The 24,755-nt window shown below is 39.5% G+C and overlaps 1 protein-coding gene across 1 annotated transcript; it reads right to left on the reverse strand.

Annotated features, from left to right (window-relative positions):
* Positions 1-313: 313 nt before the first annotated feature.
* LOC121390184 (mucin-5AC-like) lies at positions 314-23,706 on the reverse strand. The gene is made up of 5 exons (XM_041521933.1): positions 23,646-23,706; positions 14,259-14,439; positions 8,445-8,584; positions 2,881-3,940; positions 314-1,083 (listed from the first exon to the last, which is right to left on the reverse strand). The coding sequence occupies exons 1-5, from the start codon at positions 23,680-23,682 to the stop codon at positions 414-416; spliced, it is 2,088 nt and encodes a 695-aa protein (XP_041377867.1). The 5' UTR covers positions 23,683-23,706; the 3' UTR covers positions 314-413.
* Between the last annotated feature and the right edge of the window lie 1,049 nt (positions 23,707-24,755).

Below are 24,755 nucleotides of genomic sequence, written 5' to 3' on the forward strand. Positions count from 1 at the left end.
CCCCCAATATCTAAATCCGGCCCTGGTGGTGGTGGAAGGGTGAGGGAGTTCGGGGTTGAACTCCTTTGCACCATAAACGAATTTTATTGATATATAATTTTCGGGAGAACATGACCAGACCCCCCCCCCCCCCCCCCCCCCCCCCCCCGATGAAACTTCGCTTGCCAGTCTACACTCCCACCATGTACAATTTCCTGCACAGGCGCTTGTGTACCCTATTAGCTTGAAACCTCAACATTTCTACTGATGTTCGTCCCTCTATTAGATCTATTAATAATAATTTAAAAAAATATTATTCACAATTCACATCACCTCCTAAAACAACACATTTTATTATTATTATATTAATTTCTTATGCATCTCACGTTTCTTTTGCTCTTGGTATATATTTAATAAATAAGTCTTATTCCGACTTATAGCGAAGTAGCTTCAGTGGCGTTGGTAGCTGCGGTACTCTGGCTCTGTGTTTCCAGAGAAGTCGCGTTCTCACTGTCAGTTTTACAAATGGCGGCCTTCTCTGCGTCGTTGGTTTTAACGTCGCCCGTTTTCTTGTCGGCATCGGATAGCAGGTCGGACTTCATGCTGCCTATGAATTTACTAACGTTCGCCATCAGTTCGTCGGCGAAGTTGCTGACGCCGTTACTCTTGGTCTCCGGTGCCGAGGATGACGTGGTTGTTGATGTTGTAGCAGCTTCTGGAGATCCACCGGTGGCCGCCTTCGAATCATCTGCTGTTGTGCTTGCTTTCTTCTCGTCTGATGACGCCGCTTCAGTTGAGCCAGTTGTTAGTTTCGTAGCATCTGCTGGTTGCTCTACCTTCTTCGTCTCGTCTGCTGGTGAACTTGTCTGTTTTACTGCATCTGGGGCAGCCGTCTCTTTCTCGTTTGCCGCGTCCGATGCTGGACTCGTCTGTTTGGTATCGTCTGGCGCCGACTGGTTGGATGACGTCACTTCCTTTACAGACTCCGAGCCACCGACTGCGTCTGCTTTTTTCGACTCATCTCCGTCTTTGGCCTTTTCCTTTTCTTGATCGGTTGTAGCTTTGGTCTCTGCAGTTTTTCCAACGAGGAACGTTGAAACAGATCTGTTAATACATAGCAATAGGTTTACTAATACAAGTACCAAAAGAAAAAAGTAAAAGAAGATAAAAAGCCACCGAAAAATCACACCAACAACCTCCGTCCAAATTAAAATAGGAAATACCTCCTTCAAAACAAATAAACAAACCGAACTCCCTCTTAATTCAATCTAAAACAACAACAAACAACAAAAACAAACAACAAACAAAACAAAACAAAACAAACAAAAGCAACAAACCCAAATATCTAAAATCTTGATAGCCTAACACAAGAACAATGAACATGCAGCGAAACATCACCTACATGACCACTCTTTTGCAAGCTGAGGTTTATCAAACTCGTCTTGAGAGGTTAAGGAAAGGAAATAAACTTTAATTTTGTTTAACGCCACCTGGCAGCACTGTTATTTTAAATTAGAGCTAGGCCTACATGGTGTCTAACGTTCGGTTAGTTCGAAACTTGGTCGATAGATATAATAGAGATGAAACCCTATCCTCCAGATTGGCTATTCCCACCGAATAAACTGCAAGGGATTTTTTTTTTATATGCATTCTTCACTATTCAGGATAGTACATACATACGACGGCCTTTGAAGTACCCGTCGTGGAGCATTGGTCGGAACTGGGAAAAAACCGAATCCATCGGAGGCGATTGCTCCTGCGACTTATCACACAAGCGAGCGCTCTACCATTGAGCTATACCCCAACCCTGAGAGAGAGAGAGAGAGAGAGAGAGAGAGAGAGAGAGAGAGAGAGAGAGAGAGAGAGAGAGAGAGAGAGAGAGAGACGAGAGAGAGACAGAGAAACAGAGACACACACAGACAAAAACACACACGGGGGGGGGGGGGGCGGCAGGGAGGCTAGGGAGAAACAGAAATAGGAAGGAAATGTTTTATTTAATGACGCACTCAACACATTTCATTTACGGTTATATGGCGTCAGACATATGGTTAAGAACCACACAGACATTGAGGGAGGAAACCCGCTGTCGCCACTTCATGGGCTACTCTTTTCGATTAGCAGCAAGGGATCTTTTATATGCACCATCCCATAGACAGGATAGCACATGTCGGGCACTGTTGTATTCTTAATTTTGTATTATCTATATTTTAATATGGTTAAAAAATGATGTTCTACTTTAACTCGACGTCAAGTCCCTTTTTTATTCCCTTAATTTAAAAAAAGAAGAAGAAGTTATATTATGTAATAATTATTTGGTGTGTGTGTATATATATATATATATATATATATATATATATATATATATATATATATATATACAATTATATTAATATGGTATATATAGATTTTATTTAAAGTATTATTTTAATGTCAGTCTCTCGTAATTCCGTATGGAGTGGCTTGTGTACTTTTATTCTTGTATTTTTGTATTTTAATGTTTTTAAACCTGAGTACACATGGTGAGACTTAAATAAATATATCTGTCTGTCTGTCTACCACGGCCTTTAATGTCGTGGTGCACTGGCTGGAGCGAGAAATAGCCCAATGGGCCCACTGACGGGGATCGATCCCAAACCGACCGCGCATCAAGCGAGCGCTTTACCACTGGGCTACGTCTCGCCCGACTAAATAGAAATAGAGAGGAACAGAGAACTATACCCCAACCCTGAGAGAGAGAGAGAGAGAGAGAGAGAGAGAGAGAGAGAGAGAGAGAGAGAGAGAGAGAGAGAGAGAGAGAGAGAGAGAGAGAGAGAGAGAGAGAGAGAGAGAAAAACAGACGGGGAGGAGGGGGCTGAGGTGGGGTGGTGGGGGAGGGAGGAATAAACAAAACATAAAAAATACTTTTCTTGATCATCTTTCTTCGCTTCAGACTGAACGCCGTCAGTTGCTGCTATTGCTGCAGCTACAGTGATTTCCTGAGCAGCTCCTCCGTCGGCTGGTGAATCGAGGTCCACAGTGGTGAAGCCCTGTGAGTCGGGGCTCGACTCTAGCGACTTCAGCGTCAACAGCTCCATGTTGCTGGTCTTTGCGCCGTCGCTCTTGTCTTTGTTCAGATCGTGTTTCTTCTTTCTCGTCTGGCGACAGCGAGGCAGGATCAAGACGAGGATGAGGGCGTACAGCAGGAGGAACGCCACGCCGAGGGTCAAAGAAAAAGCTAAAACTCCGTGTTTTCCGAATGCGGTTTCAGCTGAATTTACGGGAGATGTGGGTGTCTTTGATTTTTTGTCTGTCATATCTCCTCCGTTACCTGATGCTGAAGATCCTTTACCGCCATGTGACATATGTCCTCCGTTACCTGATGTTGAAGATCCTTTACCGCCAGGAGTCATATGTCCTCCGGTACCTGATGTTGAAGATCCTTTACCGCCAGAAGTCATATGTCCTCCGGTACCTGATGTTGAAGATCCTTTACCGCCAGGAGTCATATGTCCTCCGGTACCTGATGTTGAAGATCCTTTACCGCCAGAAGTCATATGTCCTCCGGTACCTGATGTTGAAGATCCTTTACCGCCAGGAGTCATATTTCCTCCGGTACCTGATGTTGAAGATCCTATATTACTAGTTCCTCTTCTAGTTACCTTGTCGCCTGGTGTACTAATTGTTATTGGGGATACTTGTGTGGGTGGCTCTGGCTCAGGTGCGGTAAAATAATTAGTGCCATTTCTTGCTAAGGGTTTGCTAGTCTTGCCAGTAGAATGGACTTCATATGATTCTGAAGACGTAAGTAACGTGGTTCTGGGTGACTCAGTTGTGTCATCTGCACTTCCTTCTTCTTCTCTCACATCTCGAGCTACTCTTTCGTTTAAAGTCTGTTCGGATCGCTGATTCGCCACGGACAAGATCTTCAAAATCAGGTTACTGTACACCTTACTATCTACCGGCGGACTGGACGCACCTTTCTCTGTAAGTAAAGTACCGACAGTTCAAGAAGAAAAAAAAAAAGGCAAGGGATATTTGTTTAACAACTCCTCAGCACATTTTAAAATACGGCTATTTGATGTCTAACATATGGTTATTTCGACATTTGAGCGACAGTTAAAGTTTGTTTTATTTAACGACACCACTAGAGCACATGCATCGGCTATTGGATGTCAAATATTTGGTAATTTTGACATATAGTCTTAGAGAGGAAACCTACTACATTGTTCCATCAGTAACAAGGTTTCTTTTATATGTACCATCCCACAGACAGCATGCAACATACCACGGCCTTTGATATATACCAGTTGTGGTGCACTGGCTGGAACGAGAAGTAGCCAAATAGGCCCACCGACAGGGATCGATCATAAACCAACCGCGTATCAAGCGAACGTTTTACCATTGGGCTATGCCCCGCCTTTGATCGACAGAAATAATATCCAGTTTAGCCAAATGTACGCCACTCTAAAAGATAATGTAATCCGAGTACTCTGCCATCCGAGAGCTAGACGGACATTTGGATGGTTATGGTCGCTCTCTCATCCACAGTTAACTCTACGAAAACACGGAATGGCTGCCAACCAACGGGTAGGCAAAGATTCCCGATCTAATACAACAATAACCCTATGTTTGACGCTAAATACCTTTACACTGATGTTTTCGAGTTCGTATACAACAAATATTTAACTGTTTTTTTTTTTATTTATCCCACTGCCCCCTTTCCTTTCTTTCCTTTGACTTCCATTTCATTTCTTCCCGATCTGGCAACTGATCTGATCTTTCAACTTCTTTCGCTGTCCACATCCACATCCCAGTCCTTGTTTCTCCAGCTGTGACGGGTGCTTGTCTCTTGTGGGTATCTGTGTCACCACACATCTGTCATTATCCATCAGCTTTTAGCTGTGGGCTTAGTCTGACCACTTCGGAGAGTGTTCAATAGTTACTTCTGGCATTGTTAAGAGGTAACCACCTACTATACTCCCCTACAACCGGCGGTCGTTAGTTAGTGCCGTGGGTCAGACAAGCTTTATTAGCGTCAGAGGACGAGGATGCTGGGTGGGTACAGGGAAGTACACAGAGACTGCACCCGTGGAGGAAGTTGAGACAAATAGGCAATGGTGTGGACAGCTCAGACGACAGAGTCGGAGGAAACTGACAGAAAGGGTCGAAACAGATTGAAATCATGGGAGAAATTGAAAAGTTTTTTTTTTAATATTCCGTGTTTTTTCTATAGAGTTATCTCTGGCTAAAAGAGCGATCATAACCGTCCAAATGTGCGTCTAGCAGCTGCTCTCGAACGGTAGAGTACTCGGGCTATTAATGATGTAGCAAGAGATGTCTAACAGTTATATGCACTTTCCCCATAGACAAGATAGTACATAACACGGCATTTGATGGACCAATTGTGGGACATTGAAAGGGATGAGAAAAGACCCCGAGTCCACAAAGGAGGCTCGATCCTGCGACTCGTCGCACACCAGGCGAGCACTACCACTGAACTACAATCTCGCCCATTCAGGACAAAACACCAAAAGACATGTGCAGCAGGTTTAAATTCCTAAATACAGTTTGTCTACCTGTTTCTCGTCCAATACGATGGTTTAGAAGAAAACACTTCATCCTAGATGCAAATCGAGTTTTCTAACAATTTGTCTATTGCTTGGGTGTGTAGACAGAATGTCAACAGAAAAAATGTCAGCGATCAAAATATCATTGGAGCAAATACTGCGTTTTCTTACCTAATATTTTCAGCAGCTGAATAAAAAACATAGCAAAACTTCACAAATGTCTGTTGTTACGTCTTCCTAAGGTCATTAAATGTTACATGTTAAAATGATCTACTTTCTATCACAATCCATGAAGTGAAGATGTATCGTTTTATATCTACTTTCTACCACAATCCACGAAGTGAAGATGTTTCTTTTTACATCTGCTTTCTACCACAGTTCATGGAGTGAATATGTATTTTTTTACATCTGCTTTCTACCACAGTCCATGGAGTGAAGATGTATCTTTTTACATCTACTTTCTACGACAAGCCATGAAGTGAAGATGTATCTGTTTACATCTGCTTTCTACCACAGTCCATGGAGTGAAGATGTATCTTTTTACATCTACTTTCTATCACAATCCATGAAGTGAAGATGTATCTTTTTACAATGATCTACTTTCTACCACAATCCATAAAGTGAAGATGTATCTTTTTACATCTACTTTCTACCACAATCCATGAAGTGAAGATGTATCTTTTTACATCTACTTTCTACGACAAGCCATGAAGTGAAGATGTATCTGTTTACATCTGCTTTCTACCACAGTCCATGGAGTGAAGATGTATCTTTTTACATCTACTTTCTATCACAATCCATTAAGTGAAGATGTATCTTTTTACAATGATCTACTTTCTACCACAATCCATAAAGTGAAGATGTATCTTTTTAAATCTACTTTCTACCACAATCCATGAAGTGAAGATGTATCTTTTTACATCTACTTTCTACCACAATCCATGAAGTGAAGATGTATCTTTTTACAATGATCTACCTTCTACCACAATCCCCTACTACAAAATCCTCTAAATTATTAAAGTTTGTTGAGCCAGAGGTGATTCCCATATTTAAAGAACATTTTAACATTTTTAAAGTGGATGGTGAGGGATTTCAGACTATGATTTCAGTCAGATTGTGACCAGCCATATCCGTCCTCCCACACAAAGAAAATGATACTTTAGCGGCAGATCTAAGAGTGGAGGGGTGGGTGAGATCCGCCCCACCTCATGAGATGACAATTTTTGTTTTTGATCATACATTTTAAAACTGAATGAATAGCTTTAACTTCAGCCCTGTAGGAACCGGTGTGTGTGTGTGTGTGGGGGGGGGGGGGGGGTAAGCAGGGGTTGTCGTTTTTTGTCCTACTATATATAAATAAAGATAAAAATCTGACTTGGTACCCCCCCCCCCCCCCCCCCCCCCCCATCCATAAATTATTGCGTTTAAAGGTGCAGTGTCAAAGTTGTATAATGACGGACCGAATTAGGCGCGTTCCGTTGAGGCGAACACTCCGTAATGTTATGCCAGGCGGTTATTGCCGGCAAGTTCGCTGTCTTTGTGCAACACATATTATGTCTCTGGTGGCCCTGTCTAGCTGTCGACAGTCACTTTGTCGGATTTGCGGCGGGACATAGCCCAGTGGTTCAGCGTTCGCTCTATGCGCTGTCGGTTTGGGATCAATCCCCATCGGTGGACCCATTGGGCTATTTCTCGTTCCAGCCAGTGCACCACGATTGGCATATCAAAGGCCGTGGTATGTACTACCCTGTCTGTGGGATGGTGCATATAAAAGATCCCTTGCTGCTAATCGAAAAGAGTATCCTATCAAGTGGCGACAGCGGGCTTCCTCTCTCAATATCTCTGTGGTCCTTAATCATATGTCTGACGCAATATAACCGTAAATAAAATGTGTTGAGTGCGTCGTTAAATAAAACATTTCCTTCCTTCCTTTTGTCGGATTTTATGGATTCGCCGATTTCATAAGGTTTGTTACGACGTGATTAGATAAAGTTTATTAAGTTCATTTTGTTTACCGACACCACTTGAGCACACTGATTTATTAATCACCGGCTATTGGTGATCAGATAAGACAGATATCACTTTGTTTGGACGGGGTGCAAGCAAATTCCACTTTCATAATTTCCCGGGTAATTTACGTAGAGTCTCTGTGAGATCGATTAATTTGTGGTTGTTTATCGCAAATAAATGTAATAATGGTACTTGCAACTTTGAACATGCACCTTTAAATGAAGAGTTTTCGAATCTCACGTTAAAGGTTTTAACCCGTAACAATGGACACTAAGTTTGGTTAAGTTACAAACCTGTAACATTATTTGGATAACGTTACAAGAGAGTGAAACAAGTGTCTGTGAAGTTGAAACGGTAAATTACCGTTAAAAATAGACTAAAACTCGACTCCATAACTGTTATTTCTCAGATGCTCGTGCATTAAAAAAAAAAAAAAAATTAGAAATACCCGGATGACTAGAAAAACTTCGGTTGTACGGAAATGGATAATCTAAAGAATAAAATATAAATAAAGTTTGATTTCAGTGATCATAAACGGCTCTAGTAGTGAAAAATATGCCTTAGTGTTTCAAAACTAGGGTCTGTCCCCTTAAGACTTTTGAGGTTCCAGAAGTCTTTAAAAAAAAAACCCAACCTAACAACCAACAACAACAACAACAACAACAACAGCAACAACAAAATAATTCTAGGCCCGCCCTTATATACTTATCTGTAAATACGATAGTAACGGACTATTTACTTGTGTGATGTTTTGTTATAATGACGCACCCTCTCATATGACATAAATCTAAGACCTGCCCTTGTATAATACTTACCTGTATTTACAATACTTGTATGACGTTTTGATTTCATGAGGCATCCACCCCCAACCCCCGAAAATCTTAGAACTGCCCCGTATATAACACTTACCTGTAATTACGACAGAAACGGACTGTTTACTTGTGTGACGTTTTGTTTTCATGACGCACGTGTATGTTCCATTGTCGCCAGGCGTCACATCTCGTAGAAACAGTTGGTTTCTTTGACCTTTGTTGTAAGAGAAGATCCTCCTGGAAAATAAACAGTTGGAATAAGTGAAAAGTTAAAGTGCGTTTTGTTTAACGACACCACTAGACCACATTAATTCATTAATCATCGGCTGTTGGTTGTCAAACATGTGGTAATTTTGACATATAGTCGCAGAGAAGAAACCCGATACATTTTTTCCATTAGTAGCAAGGAATCTTTTATATGTACCATCTTAAAGACAGGATAGCACATACAACGGCCTTTGATGTACTAATCGTGGTGCATTGGCTGGAACGAGAAATAGCTCAATGACAATAGGACCACCGACGAGGATCGATCCCAGACCAACCACGCATCAAGCGAGCGCTTTACCACTGGGCTACGTCCCGCACACTTTAATAAGTGGTATAGTGGTACACAAGGCCATATCAAATAAAACTTTGATTGTCTAAGAAGAAGAAGAAGTTTGTTTTGTTTATCGACACCAGTAGGGCATATTGATTTATTAACCATCGGCTATTGGATGTCAAACATTTGTCAACTTTTTACATAGGCCTATAGTCTTAGTAGTAGTAGTAGTAGTAGTAGTAGTAGTAGTAGTAGTAGTAGTAGTAGTAGTAGTAGTAGTAGTATAAGGTTTGACCTAGAACAAATTGCAACAGAAACTATTTTTATTGGAACTGTTCCCTAAACCTACCTGAACAACATATCAAAAATCGATGTATGTGGGGCAAATATGCTAATTTGCATAATTTCAAAATGGCCGCCATAACTCATATATGCAAACACAATGGCAAACTATTCTTAAGATTCAGTGGACAAATACATAGAATTATCAGTGCTATGACTTAAATGTATTCACACATATTCTGTAAAGTTCATTTAGAGATATATGGATGAAAAGTAAAATTCAAGATGGCCGCCTTTGTTCAAAATGGGTATCAATATTCCCCCAAATGGCACATAAATGTAGATATATACAATGTATTTTTGTTACTGTTACAAATATTGTCAAAGAAAGCCTGTAAATATAAACTAATTATTTAGTTACAAAAGTGACATAAATGATATATTAAGTCCACCGTTAGCTTTGGATTGTATCGACTTAAGTTGGCCAACTGATGAAAAGCTTGGGCCAATAAATATCTTTTTCTACATTAGATAATTATGCCCTGTCATTTTTATGACACTTTTGGTCAATAAACAGGAATCTGGTGATTTTTGGGTTTTTTAGTTTGTTTACGATCACTTTTTAAAACAGGAGCTTTAATTTATACAAAATGACGGCCATGTTTTGTCACTTTTAGATCAAACACCCTTATGTAATACATCAATGTATGGGTTTTGTGGGTCGTACAGGACGGAAGTGACACTTTTAGATAGCATAGACGTCATAAAGAGGTCTTTCCAAAAACTTTTGCTCTAAAAATGTGATTTTTCCGATATAGGTTATTATGGTATTTCACTATTTTGTCAGCATGCAGCTTGTATCAACAATTTCTATCTAGGTAATGTGTAATACCCAAACACGAATCTATCTCTTTACTGTTGAAAAAAATAAAGACATAATCCTATAAACTATCTTGTTTGCCTAAACACAGTGTGGACAAAATGCAAATTCAATGATTGACCATTAACAGATGTATACAATATATGAACCACTGAATGTTTCAAATCTGTTCTATACCTTGGTATATACATAGACATTCAAACCGACTTTGGCATCCAATCTAAGTTATAAGACAAATAGGATGACTTCAGCTTTCCCGAAGCAATATTTCTTTTGTTTCACCTTTTGGAATTTACATATCACAAATTGTGAGGTATCTTAGAGCAAGCTCAATGTATGCCAGTTTCACAATGTCATATTATTCTTGTACAGACGTTGTTTAATCAGAGTTATAATAGTGACGGACTGCTGAAAGCTTTCAAAACAGTTCATGGTAGACATGTAGAGGCTATATCAAGGCACAGATCACAATTATTTACGTTATAAGCTATGTCTCTATATAGCATTAGTGGCTATGCCACTTTTATTAATATCAGTAGCACGTGGGGTTTTTATTTGCCTTTGTTTGCCTCAGGCGACATATCCTGAAAAGAACAGCTGTTCCCAGGATATTGGTTTAAACAAACATACCCACTAAACCTGGCCGGCGTACACCCATTTTACAGTAAAAGTACTACATTTGCATTAGCTGGACCTACCACATAAAAGTCTTCATTGTCGGCAAGTTAAACATATTTGCAAACTATATGCATAACCCTGTCAACTTCAGTCTAATAGTTGCCACTACAAAGCTATCTGGCATGAAGTAGTCAAACACCAGACTACTTGTGCGGATACATTTCGGAATTCTCGTCAGCTAACTGGGAAAATAACTGTGACATATGTGGCTAATAAGCTAATGTTTGTCTGCATATCCCATTCTGACTGTACATACTGCTTCATGTTTTGTAAACATCTTCTACAGAATGTTCATTGTTTAAATAAAAACAACTGACTATAGGCTCTACTTATATTGGGTGCCACTTGTGTAGAAAGGTATATTCACTTTTTGCAAACACCTGATATAATTACTGTTTTAACAGTGATTCATTGGAGCATGCCACCACAACTGTCTAAATATATATTATTCTGTAGTCTGCAGTCTTCCTGAAGACAACATAGAAACGATGTCTTGTCCTGGGTGCACAAATTTCGGTTTGTTTTCAGAAGATGTGCTAATTGATTAACTGTAAGGCCATGTTATTTGTGGAACTCATTAATCTACAATGTGACATACTACTTTATTTATGTTTTTAAACACAAATGGTATAGACTACCGAGATCTCAGATCACTATGGAGGAACTGTTATTTCAATGCTAATGTCGGCGGCCATCTTGAAAAATTAAAGCCATTAAGATATAAATTAATAGAGGTCTTTCTAAATCATTATGTAGGTTATTACAGACAAAATACAATGAATTTAAGATACCATTTACTAAATATATCTCGTTTCAGCACACATACATGTGTTTACTATTGAAAAATATGCCATGTGGCGGCCATATTTAATTATGCAAATTAGTCACTTTTCCCCGTATACATCAAATTACCTTTTTGACATGTTGTCTAGGATGATATTGAGAGTGCATTACAACAAAAATAAATGACCAAATCTCAGATCATTTTCGAATTTTATGGAACTGTTATTTCAATGGGAATGTTGGCGGCCATCTTGAAAAATGAAAAACATTTAAAATTATAAATGAAGAGAGGTCTTTGTAACTCATCAGGTATTTAAAATATCCTTTACTAAATATATCTTGCACTGGTAAACATCTATTGTAACATGCCATATGGCGGCCATTTTAATTTATGTAAATTAGTCACTTTCTCCAACATACATAAATGTACATTTTTGATATGTTGTCTATAACGGCTTTGAGAGTACGTTATAACAAAAATTAATGATGTTACAAGATTATCAAGATCTGAGATCATTTTGGAATTTTAAGGAACTATTATTTCAATGAGAATGTTGACAACCATCTTGAAAAATAAAAACAATTTTAAATTATAAATTAAGGGAGATATTCTAAGTCATCAAGTAAGTTATTACAAACAAAATACAATACAATTAAAATATAATTTACTACAAATATCTTGTTTCAGCATACATACATGTGTATACTTTTGAAAAATATACCTGTGACGTCCATATTTAATTTATGCAAATTAAGTCACTTTCCACCAACTATATCAATGTACATTTTTGATATGTTGTCTAGGACAGCTTTGAGAATAAATTACAACAAAAATAAATTCTGTTGTAATTTGTTCTAGGTTAGGCCTTTTTTAGCCATAGATTGACTGGACTACATCCCACAGACAGGAAAACACGTACCATTGCCTTTGAACGAGAAATAGCAGACCAAAATGTGGGGTGGGATTTAGCTCAGTCGGTTGAGTGATCGCCTGAGGTGCTTGCGTCTCAGGATCGAAACATCTTGGTGGATCGATTCAACTGATTGGGGTTTTTTTTTCTCGTTCCAAACAGTGCACCACAACTGGTCAAAAACCGTGGTATGTGCTTTCACGAGTCAGAATTACCAATTTAATGTTTGACATCTAATAGCCGATGATTAATTAATCAATGTGCTTTAGTGGTGTCGTTAAACAAAACAAACGTTTAACGTTTTGTGTGTATCTGGAGGTTGGGTAAACTAGGCTTGTGATGGCAGTCCTCCTACAGACGAAGTGGGAAGGAGGAATTGTTCTGGGTAGTGATAGCCCCCCTATAGATGAAGTATGGAGGAGGAATCATTATGAGTGGCAATCTTCCTATAAATGATGTGGGAAGGAGGAATTTTTCTGGGTAGTGATAGCCCCCCTATAGATGAAGTATGGAGGAGGAATCATTATGGAGTGGCAATCCTTATATAACTGAAGTGGGAAGGAGGAATTGTTCTGGGTAATGATAGTCCCCCTATAGATGAAGTATGGAGGAGGAATCATTATGAAGTGGCAATCTTCCTATAAATGACGTGGGAAGGAGGAATTGTTCTGGGTAGTGACAGTCCCCCAATAGATGAAGTATGGAGGAGAAATTATTATGGAGTCGCAATCTTCCTATAAATGACGTGGGAAGGAAGAATCGTCATGAGGAGTAACAATCCTCCTATAGATGAAAGAGGAATCGTGCCTTAACGTTTTTAAAACTTTAACAGTACAATATTTATTTCATTCATGTTGACAGACCAGGAGATATTCAGGATTTTCTAATATTGACATTAAATCATCAGCGTTTAATAAACAGTTAACAGATACATCATTCAATGTAGCTGAATGCATGATATTTGAATTGAAGAAAGGAAGGAAATATTTTATTTAACGACGCACTCGACACATTTAATTTACTGTTATATGGCGTCGGACATATGGTTAAGGACCACACAGATATTAAGAGAGGAAAACCGCTACCGCTACTTTATGGGCTACTCTTTTTGATTAGCAGTAAGGGATCTTTTATAAGCACCATAGACAGACAGGATAGTACATACCACGGCCTTTTTTTAACACCAGTTGTGGAGCACTGGCTGGGACGAGAAATAGCTCATTGGGCCCACCGACGTATTTGCATTGAAGATTTGATTTATATCATTTAAAAGATATATTAAAAAGCAGAGGGTTCAACCCGTCTGTTTACAACAGAGGGTCTTCCCCAGGTGCAGAACAGACCAGAAACGGATACAAGGGATGGGATCTGGGGATCTCCCCCCCCCCCCCCCCCAATATATTCAAGTGCCGCTTTTTTTCTAGCTTCAAAAAGAAGAATACGAAGAAGGAGTTGGACCGTGTGCCCTTTTCCCTTTAGTCCTCCCACAATATTTCCTTGATCCGCCCCTGCAGAGTGTTTACTTGAGTGATGTTTTGTTTCGCCCTTCCACCCCTGACTTGCATCCCCGCTGGATACAGTTCTGCACTTTAATTTTATATGAAGATGACGACCACAACAAATCGAAGGATGGCTCTTCTGATGTATTAATTTAAACGGGATGATCCTTCAATATTTTGAAATAATTATATCATAACTTTAAAACACATATGATATTATTTGCATTTACCACAGTTTGACACCTAGTAGTCGATGTATTTTTCGTGCTGGGGTGTCATTAAAGATTCATTCATTCAAAGTTTAAAACGCATTTGCTATTGTTTTTAGTCCTACCTTGAAGGAAAACCGCCGATGATTAGCTGATCATTGTTGCCATACCAACGGAGATGGACGTCATCGTTGTTAGTCTTATTACATAATGCCTTGCACATGATGACCGTGCTGTCTGTGCTCTCTAAATAAACCACAGGTTGTGAAGTATCCAGTTCCACTTCGCAGGAACGAACACCAATACCTAAAAATAAAACATAGAACAATTAAAGTTAGGTACCTCTCGTTTTAATCATCCCAGTACCGGCTCCCACCTAGAGCGAGTTTAACACCTCAATACGACGTAAGGCCACTACACCGACGTCTCTCTCACTAAACACTAACAACCAACCACTTACCCTCCACCCTGAACAGACAGTCTAGATAGCTGAGGTGTGTGTCCAGGACAACGTGCTTGAACATTTATTGGACAATAAGTATAAATGAAATAAATCTGAACGACAAAACCGTATTCCTGTGTCAAAATCGTATCTCTGTACAAGGCCGAGTCGAAAGGATGTTAGGCAAAATCGTGATTGGTTCCATGATCCACTATCAGGTGCTCGTCGTTAAGAAGACCGCCACTCCCCTAGGATATACGGACAGGATGTTTCATGCCTCCTGCACCGCCAGCGGGAGGACCGTCACTCCCCTGGGATATACGGACAGGATGTTTCATCCCTCCTGCACCGCCAGCGGGAGGACAGTCACTCCCCTGGGATATACGGACAGGATGTCTCATCCCTCCTGCACCGCCAGCGGGAGGACCGTCACTCCCCTGGGATATACGGACAGGATGTTTCATCCCTCCTGCACCGCCAGCGGGAGGACTGTCAATCCCAAGACTAGCTAAGAAAGCCCAAACTTGCACAGGATAGAGCACAATGGATTATATACAGCTGTGATGGTATGTACTCACGAATCACTGCAACAGTGATGATATCAGGTGTTCGCGAAAGGTGAGCATATCCCTTCCTGATAGTGTAAGATCTGAAATGTGTACCCTCTACCTAGTATAGTGTGCTAGAATCTCAAAATGGATATAAACACGAAACGAAATCTGAACAGCTATTACTCAAGTAAACTGTAAAGATGGATATTACATAGATAACAGGGCGGGACGTAGCCTGATGCGCGGTCGGTCTAGGATCGATCCCTGTCGGTGGGCCCATTGGGCTATTTCTCGTCCCACGACTGGTATATCAAAGGCCGTGGTAGTTGCTATCCTGTCTGTAGAATGTGGAATATAAAAGATCCCTTGCTACTAATAGGAAGGTATAGCGGGTTTTCTCTCTAAGACTATGTCAAAAATACCAAATGTTTGACATCCAATAGCCGATGATGAATAAATCAATGTGCTCAAGTGGTGTCGTTAAACAAAATAAACATTATTTTACACAGATGAAGGAAGCGATATGCTATTGAAACGTTGAACACAAATAGTGATAAAAGCGAAAGTTAAGTGCTAAACTTTTCCCAGTTCAGGATTTTTGTATAGTGTAAGAATTGAACAGTTAGCAATCTAATTAAAATTAGCTCCACAATTACATGTGGATCTAACACCAGCCAGTTGGAGCTCATGTCCACCAATCAAAACCTTACTTTCAGAATCCTGCCAGTGATTTAAAAATAATTTGAAAACATTCCGAATTATCCTGAGGGTATACGACATGTTTCGTGTGAATTACGAATGCCTTAAAACATGTTTTATTTTATAAAATAAATAATTTGTAATGTAAAACTGAAGACTGATTTAGTTGGGGTTTTTTTATAAATAAATAAATAATTTTTAATGTAAAATTGAAGACTGATAACCCACCCCGTACGTAATGGTATGGTTCGCTGTACTGCGGCCACTAAAATAGACTCGCCCGATATTTTTAGAATTTGTATGCTCCCAAATAACGTTATAAAAGGCGAAGTGTGATTGGTCAATATTTAAATTATTATTTACAGACGAAATGTTACCTGGACATTGGGGACTACGCAGTGTTGTTAGTTTTAAATCACTGGCAGGATTCTGCAAGTAAGGTTTTGATTGGTGGACATGAGCTCCAACTGGCTGGTCTTAGATCCACATGTAATAGTGGAGCTAATTTTAATTAGATTGGTAACATACGTTAAAGGTTGTCCCCCCCCCCCCCACCCACCTACAATATCCGTTAGAGCAAGCGTCACTATTGCTGTAGTCAATTTTGGACGTTTTCATGAATTAAAGTTACGTAATATTATTAATGAGTTTATTTTTCAATAGCTAACTTTATTTTGAGCATCTATAAAAATGAAAATAATCATATCCCTAGATTTTGTATTTATGTCATCATCTGAATTAAGTCTCTCTTCTAAGACCAGTTACGGACTATTCTGAATGACAAAACCATTAGAAGATTCAGTCAGATCGTATCTCTGAAAAGGCAGTCCAAAGGACGTTTTGACAAGGTTAAGACTGCTTCCATGAATCACCGCCAGGTGTTTTGTGTGTAGGAGGACTGCCACGCCCAGGAAGTGTCTCATTAATTCCCACTTCATCTGTTGGAGGAATGCATTCCCCAAGACGATTCCGTCTTTCCGATTCATCTATAGAAGGACTGCCATCCACCAAGACGATTACTCCTTCCCACGTCATCTATAGGAGGATTGCCAATCTCCAGGACAATTCCTCCTTCCCACGTCATCTATAGGGGGATTGGTAATCTCCGTGACGATTCCTCCTTCCCACGTCATCTATAGGGGGATTGCCAATCTCCAGGACGATTCCTCCTTCCCGCGTCATCTATAGGAGGATTGCCAATCTCCAGGACGATTACTCCTTCCCACGTCATCTATAGGAGGATTGCCAATCTCCAGGACGATTACTCCTTCTCACGACATCTGTAGGGGGATTGCCAATCTCCAGGACGATTACTCCTTCCCACGTCATCTATAGGGGGATTGCCACTCCCCAGAAATATTCATCCTTCCCACTGCACATGAAGGAGGACTGCCACTCTCAGTCCTGTTTTAATCAATCTCCAGATACACAAAACAAAGTTCATTTGACATTTAGAAACAGATCTGATAGTATGCACCCATGAATCACTGTCGAAACAGTAATGTTATCCAGTGTTTGCTAAAGATGAGCAAATTCTGCCGTAACGGTATAGTTCTATACGTAATAAATAAATACATACATACATATATAAACAAATAAATAAATAAAACCCTTGATTTGTTTTATAGAATATAAAAGTATTAATGACAATATCTACTTATGAGTAATGTCTACTTATGATCAATTATTAATAATAACATATTTTGATAACAGCCTACGTTTAAAGTTATAGTTTTTACAGTTATATGGCTTCGGACAGGTATTGAGGAAGAAAACCCGCTGTCGCTACTTCATGGGCTACTCTTTTCGATTAGCAGCAAGGGATCTTTTATATGCACCATCCCATAGACAGGATAGCACATACCGCGGCCTTTGATGCATTGGCTGGAGCGAGAAATATCCCAATGGGCCCACTGACGGGGGCCGATCCCAAACCGACCGCGCATAAAGCGAGACCTTTACCACTGGGCCACGTCCCGCCCCAAAAGTTATATATAACTCTCCATTGTAGATATGTCAAACAGGAAAGATACTTTCAAGCATCACCAAGAACCCTGTCATATTGCAAGTATACTCTTCAAAAAAGTAGGGGAACTCTAATAAGAATTTACAATTGCCAAAATTGTAAGGCATATTAGCTATGGGGAATAGTTATATGATAATAGTGAATTAATTGGGCAAACATTACAACCGGTAGTTCAGTATTACAGTAGGTTTAATGACCACCAAAGATCTTGAAGGACGTTTGGGGTCAGAAGTGGAATTTGAAATTTGACGGGTTTTTTTTTTATCAGTAAATCACAAATTCAAACAATAAAAATGATCAAAAACAAAACAATAACAACTGTATGATCAACAGAATGAAAAAGATTGACAGAAATAATGTTCCACAGTGATTAATGGACCTTCCTGGAAATGGTCAAAATCGAGAATGACAACCGACGTACGTGTACGGGGCAACTGCGTGATGCATGTGCAAACTATGGAATGTGTTTCGGTATGTTGATAAACAGACCTGAACATTCTTTACTAGGATATCTGTGGTCAAAACGTATGTTCGGTCTAATTGTTGATATTAACATTAATATTTCAGGTTCCCCTACCTTTTTTGAAGAGTATATTTTAAAGTTATGAAGTCATACATTATTTGTATCTATGCATAGAAAGCAATCTCGAGCATGATTGAACGTGCAGTACACTACTTTTAGACTACTGGTGGTGTAGTGGTTAACCCATTGGACTGATAGGTACTGAGTTCGCAATCCGGTAACGGCTCCCACACATAATGTTAGAATTATCAAATGTTTGACATTCAACAGCCAATGGTCAATAAATGAATATGCTCTAGGGGTGTCGTTAAACAAAACAAACATTAACTTTTTGTTGGAAAAAGTAGACGGGGACGGTCAAATAGGAACATTAAAGGCCCTCAGTCCTACGAAATAGCCCACGTTAAGCCATCTTCACACGCCAAGCTACCATTCCATGTGGTACACTGCGGTATGCCATACAGATTGTTAGTTTGTTGACACCACTTGAGCACAGGGTTTTATTAATCATTGGCTATTAGATGTCAAACATTTGGTAATTCCGGACATATAGTCTTAGAGAGGAAACCCGCTACATTTCTCAATGAGTATAATATATATATATATATATATATATATATATATATATGCATTATCTCACGGGCAGGATAGTACATATCACAGCCTCTGATATACCAGTCGTGGTGCACTGGCTGGAGCAATTCATACAAAATGATACCTTGGCTTAAGAAGACGACCGTAGTGAATTCTGAACCCCATTTTCCTAGACACGTTACATATTAGCTCGAGTCGCTTCTAGCCTTCCCCTTATTGACATGATGTAGTGGAGGGCTAGGGTTAGGGTTAACCCTCCACTACAACATATCAAAAAGGGAACGGCTAGAGGTTACTCGAGCCAATGACATTATTATCTGGTCATGGCACGTTGAAAGACAAGACAGGAAAAAACCCCTAAGAAACCAATTGGACCACCGAGGGTAAGTAACTCTGTTAGAACTGTGTAAGCCAAGCGAACACCCTACAAGTGAATTTTCACTCCTGCTTCCATAGGCACTTAACAGATCGGTTTTTGTTCAGAGGTTTGCCCTTCACTTGTGTTGCGTGCCGTACATGGTATAATAATAGGCAGGACACACCCACTCAAGTATCGCACACGCTCTTTCAAGTGCTTCGAGTTTTTGCAGAGCCTTTCCGGTACTTCCAAAACGACCATCTACGCGGCCATAGATGTTAAATGCGTAAACAAGCCTAGCCTATGATAGCGTGTTTAATGACCAGGAAGAAGATGACAATAGGATCATACCAAGTAGTACTAGACAACCATGTGTCCTGTTAATAGTAGAATTGTGTTTCGTATTTCCGGCGCCATTTTGGTAATATGCTCCGCATAGGCGTCCGGAGGAAAGTGGGTGATGGCTTGGTAGGGGTGGGGGTTGGATGGGGTTGGGGTTGCAAAAGAATTTAGGTTATTGGATGTCAAACATTTTGTTATTTAGTCTTAGAGAGGAAACCTGCTACATTTTCCCATTAATTGCAAGGGATCTTTTATATGCACCATCCCACAGGCAGGATAGCACATACCACGACCTTTGATATACCAGTCAATCCTAGACGACCGCGCATCAGGCGAGCGATTTACGTTCCGCCCCTGAGACCCAAAAGTGCAGTAAATTAAAAACAAATAAAACCTCGATGTGTCAAATTCATTATGCAGCATTGCATTGCTACAAAAGCTATTGCAATAACGCCCATTATATTATTATTATTATTATGTTGTAATAATTTTTGGAGGAAATTATACAGGCCCGTGGGATCAATATCTTGAGGGGGTTGGGATGTAAGGCGCGATCGCTAGTAAAGGGCTACTCGAGCCACATTTTTATCTTTATAAATAAAATAGCGCAAAAAACCTGTACATTTCCATCCTCAAAAGGGTTGGTAGGGAACAGGAGCCCCCACCCCCACCCCCGATTCCTACGGGCCTGCGACCAGTGTTACGCATGGGGTTTGGGTAGGGTGAGATTGTAGCTTAAAGGTACATTCCTCGCCCCCTATAAACACAGAACAGTAGGCTACTTCTGGTTGAAACAAATGGGCTATTTTTTCTAGCTTCGAATAATCATTTTAGTAGGGCCTATATCTTGTCCAACTACCGGCGTTCTTACTTGTCCTAAGCTATTTATAATATAGATACACGGTCAATGAATGGCTTAATAACAGACAAAATTCGGACACGTAGTCATCAGAGGAAACCTGCTACATGTTTCCTAATTGTATGTATGCCCACAAAAATCTGTCAAGTCAAATTAACGTGCTTATATCAAATGAATGTTCAAGCACGCTTGTTGTGGACACAATGTCCGACTTAGGCCAGACATTGTACCCAAAACAAGAAGGGGAAAGGGGAAAAGGCTTCTGCAAATTGCAATAAAAACAATTTTAGGTTAAAAAAAAAAAAAAATTAAATCATAATCTGGAAATTTAACTTAAATGCCAAATAAATAATTTATGTGCGGCGAGCCAAACAAATTGAGGAAAATTAGACGCAATTTTGACGGTTCTCTAATAATAAATATTTTAATTAGGACTCCTAAAATTAAATAATTTTGAACCAGAAGTAAAAGCAGTCCTAAAATAGAACCAAGGGGTAGCTCTAATGTGGGTTCGCAATTCTCACACCAGTGAGTCTAACTTCCAAAAATCAAATTCCTACAAATTATAAAAAAAGATGTAAACTGGAAGTAATCCAGTATACGGTTCATGTTTCCTAATGCAGCAAGGGATCTTATATATGCACTTTCCCACATACAGGAAAGTACATACCATGGCTCTTGACCAGTTGATTGGAAGGAGAGAAACCCAATCAGCTGAATGGATCCACCGAAGTGGTTCAATCCTGCAACGCGAGCACCTCAAGCGTGCACTCAACCAACTGAGCTAAATCCATATGCAATCTAAATACATATAATTGTGTTTAGAGGGGGAACATATAATATCATCGTCGGCTTGGTGCCTTTAAAGAATATTGATAAATAAAAATTAATAATTCGTTCTTTCCTAATTTCTTTATTTATAGATTGAAAAAAACTTTTATTTTGATTTTGTGGATGGTATTAAAACGTATACGTTCTACAAACAATACAAAACAAAACATAATAGTGGTCAGACAGTTGCAATTACTAATTATGGCTTAGTTCAGTCGTTAAAAATAATATGTTATGCATTGATACAATAATTATACCCAAGGTTATGGGTACCTTTTTTGTCAATAATCCAAATTTAAGAATAATCAATTTATATCGGCATATATATCTGTAATGCATGCACGTACCCTTTTTAAACATTGCACCACCCCTTGGAAAAACCCTGCATTCGCTCCTAACTGATGATATTAAAGTGTTTTGATATGTAGCAATTCAGAACAACCGGCCTCGGTGGCATCGTGGTTAGGCCATCGGTCTACAGACTGGTAGGTACTGGGTTCGGATCCCAGTCGAGGCATGGGATTTTTAATCCAGATACTGACTCCAAACCCTGAGTGAGTGCTCCGCAAGGCTCAATGGGTAGGTGTAAACCACTTGCACCAACCAGTGATCCATAACTGGTTCAACAAAGGCCATGGTTTGTGCTATCCTGCCTGTGGGAAGCGCAAATAAAAGATCCCTTGCTGCTAATCGGAAAGAGTAGCCCATGTAGTGGCGACAGCGGGTTTCCTCTCAAAATCTGTGTGATCCTTAACCATATGTCTGACGCCATCTAACCGTAAATAAAATGTGTTGAGTGTGTCGTTTCAGAACACTTCAAATGATCATAAATATGTTAGCATTTTTAGATATCTTATAACTTATGGCTATGATGTACCGGACAAGTGTGTTAGTGATTATATTCCGAGAAATAAATGTGAATAAACAAAGAAAAGTACTACTAGTATACTAAGACGAAAAGGTTAAGAAATTTGTTAAATGTTCGTGACTTCAATGTGAAATCATACACTTGATTTAACTGATCCATATTTTTTCAGACACAAACAGACAGACAGACAGACATAGACCGACAAATAGACAGACAGACAAACAGACATAACGATAGAGAGACAGACAGACACATTAATCTAACGGTCGATGGACAGATGTATGTATGGATGGATAAACAGATGGACAGATAGATACACATAAAGATAGACAGACAGACAGACAGACAAACAAACATAAAAATGGAGAGACAGATAGACAGATAAATTAATCGAACGGTCGATGGACAGAGTACGTATGGATGGATAAATAGATGGACAGATAGATACACATAAAGATAGACAAACAGAAAGACAGACAGACAGACAGACAGACAGACAAACAGACATAAAGATAGAGAGACAGATAGACAGACAGACAAATTAATCGAATGGTCGATAGACATATGTATGGATGGATGGATAAATAGATGGACAGATAGATACACATAAAGATAGACAGACAGAAAGACAGAGAGACAGACAGAGAGACAGACAAAGATAGAGAGACAGATAAATTAATCGAATGGTCGTTAGACAGTTGTATGAATGGATGGATAAATAGATGGACAGATAGATAGACAGACAGGGAGAGAGAGAGAGAGAGAGAGAGAGAGAGAGAGAGAGAGAGAGAGAGAGAGAGAGAGAGAGAGAGAGAGAGAGAGAGAGAGAGAGAGAGAGAGAGAGAGAGATATGTGTGTGTGTGTGGGGGGGGGGGTGTTCATAGAGAGAGCACAGCATATATTCACGCACAATATATACACGTATATACACACACATGAGAATTCGATGATTAAATTGTACGTCGATCAAATATAAAATGTAGTATAATATATGCCCTAGCGTGTCATAAAACTACTTTACTATTTTTTCCCTTTGTTTTCCATTAATAATCATATGCAGGATGACTGGGAAATGTAAAACATTTTATAATTCTAATCAACGTGTTTAATGTATTAAGCGGTCGGATGTTTTAAAACATTTCATTCCATTAGCCAAGCTTATCATTATCGTTAAGAGTTCTACACAGAAAAGTGCCAAAATAAAATGTTAAAAAATAATACCATATTCTTCAAAAGACATTTTAAATTGGTATAGTATCCGTTTTGAGCATTCGTTGTATGACCACTTGTCATATCAAACGAATACTTCTAAATCAAACGTTTAAACATATATAGTAATAATTTGCTTCTCTATAGTAAATAAATAGGTCACACGTCATGGGACTTATTTTATTAAAGAAAAGAGCAGGGTTTACTTACCAAAGCCAAGCAAAATAATTCCAAAAAACTTTTCCATTCCGAGTCTGGTGGCCGCATGCAAAGCGACAATGTCGTGAATACAATTTAAAGTGCAAAGGCGGAAGACAAATGCTAGTTAGGTCAATGATAGAGTTTTTCCTGACGTCACAATTTCCTTCCGAGGTCCCCATGTACAGAGATGTTAATACGAGCATATATGTACATGTGTAATACAAGGTTTTTTCTTAGCCGGTCGGCCTATGACCTAGTTGGTTTTAGAAATCTCTCTCTCTCTCTCTCTCTCTCTCTCTCTCTCTCTCTCTCTCTCTCTCTCTCTCTCTCTCTCTCTCTCTCTCTCTCTCTCTCTGTCTCTATCTCTGTCTTTTGAGCATATGTAGACATAAGATGCTTTTAAAAGAGCCCAAAATAGCCAGTATATTAGCCTCGAGATTTAACTTAGTCAGTAGAGTGCTTGTCTGAGTTGCTTGCCTGGGCTATGGGATCAATCCTCCTCGGTGGGTCCATTGAGTTTTCACTGTGAGGTATGTGCTGTCCTGTCTGTTGGAAAGTGTATCAAAAGCCCTTCCTGATAATGGGAAAATGTAGCAAGTTTCCCTTGAAGGCTACGTGTCAGAATTACCCAAATTTGGTCATATATCATTTAATGTTTGACATCCAATAGCCAATGGTGGTGCTGTTAAACAAGACAAACTTTAGCCGTCGCGATGAAAGAGGGATGTACACAGCTTAATTAACAGAATGATGTACACACTTTAACCGTCACGATGAAAGAGGAATGTACACAGCTTAATTAACAGAATGATGTACAAACTTTAACCGTCACGATGAAAGAGGAATGTACACAGCTTAATTAACCGTCGCGATGAAAGAGGGATGTACACAGCTTAATTAACAGAATGATGTACAAACTTTAACCGTCACGATGAAAGAGGGATGTACACAGCTTAATTAACAGAATGATGTACAAACTTTAACCGTCACGATGAAAGAGGAATGTACACAGCTTAATTAACCGTCGCGATGAAAGAGGGATGTACACAGCTTAATTAACCGTCGCGATGAAAGAGGGATGTGCACAGCTTAATTAACCTTCGCGATGAAAGAGGGATG

This window comes from Gigantopelta aegis, chromosome 15, assembly GCF_016097555.1.
Source record: "Gigantopelta aegis isolate Gae_Host chromosome 15, Gae_host_genome, whole genome shotgun sequence".
Taxonomy (NCBI): domain Eukaryota; kingdom Metazoa; phylum Mollusca; class Gastropoda; order Neomphalida; family Peltospiridae; genus Gigantopelta; species Gigantopelta aegis.